Source organism: Bufo gargarizans, chromosome 5 (genome assembly GCF_014858855.1).
Source record: "Bufo gargarizans isolate SCDJY-AF-19 chromosome 5, ASM1485885v1, whole genome shotgun sequence".
Classification (NCBI taxonomy): Eukaryota; Metazoa; Chordata; class Amphibia; order Anura; family Bufonidae; genus Bufo; species Bufo gargarizans.
Genome location: NC_058084.1, coordinates 115,664,289 through 115,672,101, shown reverse-complemented (window position 1 = coordinate 115,672,101; position 7,813 = coordinate 115,664,289). Strand labels below are relative to the sequence as shown.

The 7,813-nt window shown below is 44.5% G+C and overlaps 1 protein-coding gene across 1 annotated transcript in view; it reads right to left on the bottom strand.

Annotated features, from left to right (window-relative positions):
• Positions 1 to 1,239: 1,239 nt before the first annotated feature.
• The window catches only part of LOC122939331 (chromodomain-helicase-DNA-binding protein 7-like), a 40,347-nt gene continuing 33,773 nt past the window's right edge, over positions 1,240 to 7,813 (bottom strand). The window contains exon 3 of the mRNA XM_044295400.1: positions 1,240 to 1,380. Coding sequence (XP_044151335.1) covers positions 1,240 to 1,380 — 141 coding nt within the window. The remainder of the gene's footprint in view (positions 1,381 to 7,813) is intronic.

Here is a 7,813-nt window from a genome sequence, read left to right as displayed (position 1 = left end):
CAATACATCTTTAGAGCAGAAAGGACATTGAATGGTCGGAGACCATGGAAACATCACTGGAGCAGCAGGGGAATGGTAAGGGGAGTATTACTCATTTCATTATTTTACACCATTGTAAGCAGTTAAAAAAAATAAAAATGAAAAAATTATTGGAGATGGACAAACGTAACTAGGCCAAGTAGAAATTTTCTAATTCAGCTGAGTGAGCATGTTTCTTTCAATGAGAAGCGGGGAATGAATCACTGCCATTGCCCCCTAGGAACAAAGGGGGAGATTTATCAAACTACTGGTGTAATAGAAAACTTGCTTAGTTGCCCAAAGCAACCAGTCCGATTCCACCTTCATTTCCAAAGGAGCTCTGAAAAATGAAAGGTGGAATCTGATTGTTTCTAAAGGCAACTAAGAAATCTACCCCAAAAGAATCGGGTATGTTGAAATCTAAGGGAACCATTACAAGGACCAATAATCAACCAATTACTGGAAACAAACGTTCCTGTAAACACTTGCTCCCAAAAACTGGCCAGTGTAAAAGTGGTGCCAATCCCACATCATTTGTTGGAGGATCTTATTTTTCATTTCATTTGTTGCCAACACCTTGCCCCATGTAATGAGGGGTGTCACCATATTCAAACTGTATGGGGATGAATGCTTGTAATGGAGCTCATTCATCACGATCATTGACAACTGAGCAATGATCAGGGATGACTTCGCTCATTCCCGATCAATGCTCCTCTGTCGGGCCGTGAAAATGGAGGTTCTAATATTCCTGACAGTATTCCTCTCCCCCCCCCACCTTCAACATTGCCTTCTAGGAGAACGTCAAAGTGCCTCATACAAAATCAAATTGCACATGGGTGGACAGTTTTCCCTGCGTTTCTGCACCAAAAACTGCATGAGTTTTACTTGTGTTTCTTCTTGTGGCTTTGATTTGTTTGTGCTGAAGATCTCACCCATGCATAAAAAAAAAAAACAAAGGGCAAAATACATGCAAAAGAACCGCATAAAGAACTTATGTGGAAGGTCAATTTCTGCACAGAACAAAAAAAGCTAAGTGTCCATGAGATCTGTCAAATCTGACACACTTTGCTGGTGCTGTTATACTGAGGTATTTCCACGTGAGAATCCACGTTGAAGTACCATGCATAATCCACAATGTGTCCAGATAGCCTTAAATTGTAAGCCCATCCTTTCAAACTCTGCAAGATGCATCAGACTTTGACGCAACGCTCATGGCCAGCTTTAGATCCTTAGCGACAAAGGGTCAACTTCCAGGTAGTTCATGGACCTTTTTACTCTCCTACAGACCACAGAAGGATCGCTGAGACTCAGGATTCCTACAGAAATTGTCATATGCATAAAGGAATAATCTCCGACAATTCTCTAGAAAGGAATAAAATTACGGAACAACAGCTTTCTCCCAGCGCAAAGTCAAAGCCTTTTTGCCTATGAAACATTCTCACAGGTTGATGACACATAGATTGATATTTTTAACTCCTTAGGCAAACTCTTTAAGAAGCAGTCATGAAGTCAGTGACTGTTCCCTTAATAAGGCAAAAGTGCCGGAGGCTCACAAAAAAAATAAAAAAATAACTTAGCCTGAGCTAATGTAGCTGAAGGTGGTCTGTGCGAAACATCATTGTGATCGGAGAGCTGGCAGCGAAACCCAGTGCACGTGTTTATTTAACGAGAGGGCAGGGTGGAGTCTGAGCGTTCGGAGCAATTGTACAGAACACAAATGACGTTGTATGATAGCAGCCCAACAATGAACAGAGAGCGGGCGTGCCAAACCGCTCATCCCCCATTGTCTGGACAAACTCCACTGTACAGGTTGTTACCTGGGCAAGTGGTATGTGAAAAGCAGGAATATACTTCAGGAACCATTAATACCAGTCCAGGGGCCAGAGAGACTGTTCTTGTGCCAAGCAACGGGAACGTTCATGGTTACCAGGGCAAAACCAAAAGGGTATCCACTGATGGCAAATTCCTAGGCACATTAGGTACTAGCAAAAACACCACATTTTTTTATGAAATGTGTTCCACCTCTGTAGATGGAAATCACAGAAGCATAGAAAACAAAAACAAAAAGACACAAGAAATAATCATTTAAAAAGAAACCAAACCTATGTATTGTTATGCAAACACATGGGAGCTCCACGTGGGCAAAGCAAGGCTCCAGCCAGAGCCAGTGGAAAGTTGGAGCACAACCCTGTGGGCACTGCAACTGCTTCCAACAGAACCACTGTTAGATCAAGACAACTCAGATATGGCTGAGAAGAAGCTTCAGCGTGGGAATTGCATATCACCCGGTATATTTTATTTGAATTTAGGGGTAAAATTATAGGGCACTTTCCCCTAGGAGTAAAATATTGATGACGCATCCAGAGGAGCAGATAAGCGAGGGTCTGGTTTATGGCACCCCCGTTGATCAGCTGTTTGAAGAGCGCTGTGGCCGTTTCCTAGGACAGTGGCGTTATGATCCATCAGTCACATGGCCTATTTGCAGCTCCTTCCCTTTCAAGTGAATGGGCCTGGGTTCCAATACCAAGAAAAGCCACTATAGAATGTATGGCGCTGTGCTTGGTAAGCTGCGAGGAGGCTTCTTCAAACAGCTGATCGGCAGGGGTGCCAGGAGTGTGACCCCCACACATCAGATACTGATGACCTACCCTGTGAACAGGTCATCAACATTGTATTCCCAGAAAACCCCCTTAACCATGACAATCACCTGAACATTCCTAGTCAACAAAGTATGGGTTTGTTCACAGTGTTTTTTGGAAGAGGTTTTGAGCCGGATTTTCCTGCCACTTTTCCAGCCAAAGCCAGAAGTGGATCCACCAGGAATGAGAAGTATAAATCCTTAGTTTTCAAATCTAATTCTGGCCTTGGCTGAAAATCCTGCAAAAAAAATAAAAATAATCTGCCTCAAAACCTCCTCCAAACCCTTGGGGCTCATGCACACGACCATTGGATGTTTTGCGGTCCGTAAATTGCGATCCGCAAAACACAGATACTGGCCCGTGTGCATTCTGTATTTTGTGGATTGGAACCCAACAGCCCTAATAGAACAGTCCTACCCTTGTCCGTAAGGCAGGCAATAACAGGATATGTTCTACTTTTTTGCGGAACGCACATTAAATTATTTATGTTTTTTTTCAGCACCATTGAAGTGAATGGTTCTGCATACGGGACATACAACAAAAAAAAAAAAAAGAAGAATGGACGCAGAAAAAGTTAAAAATTTTAATAAAGAAAAATACGTTCGTGTGTATGAGCCCTTAGGCCGATTTCACATAAGCATATTCAGTGCGAGAAATACGCTCTGTGTGCCAGAGGTATTTCCTGTCCTGAATGCTGCTCCTATGACATAGATGATTTATAAAGCTGTGTGTTCCTGCCCGACCTCAACTCCAATGATTTGTACTGACAGCGTTCTAAGAGTACAATTCATTAGAGCTGAGGTCGGGCAGGAACACACAGCATTATAAATCATTATGATGCTGTGGGTCCATGTCATATAAGCAGCATTAAGGATGGGAAATGCGTCTGAGACACGGAGCGTATTTCTCACACTGAATACTCTCTCTTGTGTGAATTTTGCCTTAGAATTAGGTCCGTGTGAACCTAACCCAAGTCTAAGGCCTCTTGCACAAGGCCATTGGACAGCCATTCCAAGTATTGGGGACCGCAATTCAACTTGAATGTGTCCGTGATCTGTCCACACCGCAGAAAGATTGAACAAGTTCTATTTTTTTGCGGTGCGGAGGTACAGAGAAGAACCCCACTGAAGCACTCCGTAGTGCTTCCGTGGGGTTCTGTGCCTCTGTTCTGCAACTTCAGGATTGTGGACCCGTTGTGAAGGGGTCCGCATCTGTGATGCGGTGAGCACAGGGCCGGAGCCCGCATATTGCTCACCCACTGTTTGCAAGCCGCAATACGGGCCACGGCCGGCAAAGGCTATGTGCATGAGGCCTAAGGGTACAGCTACATGGGGCAGATTTTCCACAGCAGAATTTGTTGTGGATTTTGCTGCAAATGTCAGATCCCTGGCCGATTTACAATCGGCATCGTAGGTCACCTTACGCTGGAGACCTTTCAATCCTGACGAGATTTCTTAAAAATCTCATCCACACTGCTGGTACTGTAAAAGACTGGATTTGCCACGCACAAATTGTTCCAAATCTGCAGCATTTACACCCAATGGGACCGTAACCTAGGTGTATGTTCTATTGTAGAAGACTACACAGAAGAGTCACAGAAATGCCACATGTGAATCTATCTCAATGTCAAGAGAATTGCAAGCACACACACACACAAAAAAAAAAAAAAAAAAAAAAAAAAAAAAAAAAAAAAGAGAAGGACACAATGCAGGTATTGTTTTCCACAAACAGACAGGAAGGTACAGAGCAGACATAGGGGATCATTTACAAGGACCGGCTTTTTATGCCGGTCCCATTTTCCTTCTGCGCTGGTGGTAAAAGCACCTAAGTTTATGACGCAGCTCAGGCCTCGTCATAAATTAGGCACACTGTCGGCAGTGTGAAGTCTGTGCGCCTGGACTAAAAGCGGTTTCTAGGCATATAAGATGGTAAATGTGTTGGGCCCAATGTCCCAGCCCCCGCCATGCCACTCCCATGTCACCCCCAAGAGGTGAGTACGGTGCAAAAACGGCAAAACTGATTCTTGCAACATTTTATACGCCAAAAATTAGTACAGCACCCAATGTAAATGACCCCCATAGTTTTTTGTTCTGATGTAGGACCGCGGCAACCAGAAATGCGGTTACGTGAAGACGTACATGATGTCAAGGCTAACATCATATAGAAGAGCCTGGGCCTTCTCAGCACATGGACAATACAGTACTGCATTTATAGTAAAAAACGGAACATAAACCTCATAACAATTGTGGACCTCTGTTTACAGGTATATACATGAAATCTACACAACTTGATCCAAAACCTTGATAAAATGAAGTTGATTCTAACTTCGCAAACTGCAATGGCTGCAAACGTCATGGAGAGCCTCCCATCATTCATCCACCAAACATTACAGCTGGTAACAGGCCATGGGACAAAAAGCGCTTTCACGTCATCCACCAAACCCAGCACTGTCACATCTGGAAAACAGAAAAACATTTCCACTTCCGCCCAGTCCAAACTTTTATATCACTCCCCACCGTGAATGCAGATCTCATCTCTGTGCTACTGCTCATCCATGGAAATCCCATCTATGTAGCTCTAGATCAGTGATGGCTAACCTCTGGCACTCCAGCTGTGATGAAACTACGACTCCCAGCATGCTCCATTTATTTCTATGGAGTTCTGAGAACAGCCAAGTGGGGATCTTGGGAGTTGTAGTTTTACCACAGTGGAGTGCCGGAGGTTAGCCATCACAGCTCTAGATGAACCATGCTTGTGTGCCAACGGGGACATACTACCTCTGGAAGCCACGTTGATGCAATATAGAATGCCAGATCTGTGGGGTCTACTGCTTCATGGCCAACTTGCTTCACAAAAAAAAAAAAAATATCACTAGGGCAGAATTTTGACTAACCAAAGGTGGCATCCTTTCTTCAGTAGGACCCCTCCCATGCTGATGTTCCTCAATGGGGAAGGCTGGGTAGATCCTAGAAGGCAGCTGAAGCTCTTCATTAGAGCACTGGCTACGAGGCTCCTGGAATTTGTCTAGCTCTGGTCTATAGAGATTTCATGCTTGATTTAGGCAATAGTTAAATATAGACCTAACTGAAATGGCCAAATTCATTCATGAGAAAGTGAACTCGCATAACTCGCATGGAAACTTCTGCAGCACCCAAACAAAGCCTCCTTACATTTCAGAGGTAACATACAAACTTCACAAATAGTCATTCTACTCCATACTCAAGGTATATACGGTACATCAAACCCGCACAACCCCACAAAATCTTTACCATCAGTTAGGGGGCTCTGCTACTCCTCCCCGACACAAGACTACGTTTAAGCATATATGTAATATGTGTTGTAGTATTGCTGCCCTGTCACTTCACAATATTCTGTACCTTTAACGGTTTGGCCAACATGGAGTTTAAATCACATAACGCCCACGCTGTACAAGCCAAGAGATTTTGGTGCTGCCGTTACCTACCATGCAAAGGACTGACATGAAGACAAATATCAAGTAAACTATCAAGAGATTCCAGCCTTAAGGGCCCTTTACCCGGGCCGAGAATCCTAGAGATAAATCGGTAGAAACACCCGTTAGCGATTATCTGGCGGTGTAAATGTACCACAGATTCCCCGATGAATAAAAACGCTCAATCAGGCAATCCAATCGTTCGTGCACACACAAAAAACATAGTTGGCCAGCAGCAGATTGTGCCGTGTAAACACGATCTGCTGCCGGCAAAGAACGAGTCAGTAAGAGGAAGAGCAATGGCTCCTGTGGAGGCGATCACTGCATGTAAACACAGCGGTCTCCTCCACCAGCAAGCAGCAGATTATAAGGAGGAAAGGGTTCCTTCCCAACAATCTGCTGCTCTGTCGGCCCATGTAAATGGACCTTTACTCAAAGGGGTTCTGCACTTTTTCAAGCCCTGTTAGAAGGGTCCCAGGACAATAAGCTGATCACAAAGTGTCCCACTGCTAGGACTGACAGCTGTAGACTGTGGGGTAAACCAGGCAGCAAGTGCTTAATTTTCATACAGCGCCATCAGAGGGGGAATTAAGCATTACACAGTGCACATTCAAATCAATGAGCTGTCTGTGTATTGTAGGACAGGACTGGTCCTCCAGAGTGAGTGACTCTTTGCAACTGCCCTCCAGGATCCTCAGACCGAATAGACGACCCCAATGTTTCCTCTGAAGTCCCTACACGCGAAAATGGGTTTTGTAAAATGGACAACCCATATTAAAGAAAGAGTTTGTTCCATGAGGACAACACATGTGGCAGATTTCATGGAGAAAATTACATCACCGCCCCCATTTATATGAAAGAGGTTTGCAAAAATCTTTGTGCTTGCCACCAAAAATATTCTCAACCAGATGAATGGAACAGATTATCAGTCACGGAAATTTCTGTAACAAATCTGCTGCATGTGAATATACCTTAAAGGGGTTGTCCCATTGCAACTTATCCTCCACCCACAGGATAAAGAAAAAAATCTGACTGCTGGGGCCCCCCACTGATCATGAGAACAAGGGGTCTGGGGTTCCATATGAATGGAGCGGAAGACACAAGAGTGTCTACTGCTCCGTTCATCCCTATGCCAGAGAGGCAGCCCTGTAGACCCAAATGGGGAGGGGACACCCCCCCCCCCCCCCATTATAGTGATGGGCTGGGGGCCCTGTGGTCAAGCCTCTGTGAATCAGGCACTTAACCCCTATCCACGCTGTAAAGGAACAGCCCCACAGTACCCACTGAAACCATGGTGCACGTGGTAGATCCATGTACTCTAGAGTGCTATCAGCCATGGCTAACAGAGGGAATCCCCCATTAGGTGCCACCATAGGGCATATGGTAAGTGGTTCCCCAGATGGGAAAACCCCTTCTAAATGCTGGGGGAGTTACTGCTTTACACCTGGTGTAGCGTCACTGTCAGAAACCAATATAGTGACAGGCAGGTCAATGCACTGAAGGTAGAACTACGGCCCTCACGTGTAACAGAAGCCATCTTACTATACATCCTTTAACAAGAAGGTCATTTGTGGAAATACATGTGATGAAGCTTCATAAACAATATGTCCTCTTAGATGTTAAATCTTACCTAGAAGAGCTTAAAAAGAGTTTGATGCTGCAGCTCTGACCTAATCAGCTTTCCCATACTTATGGAGAACATCCT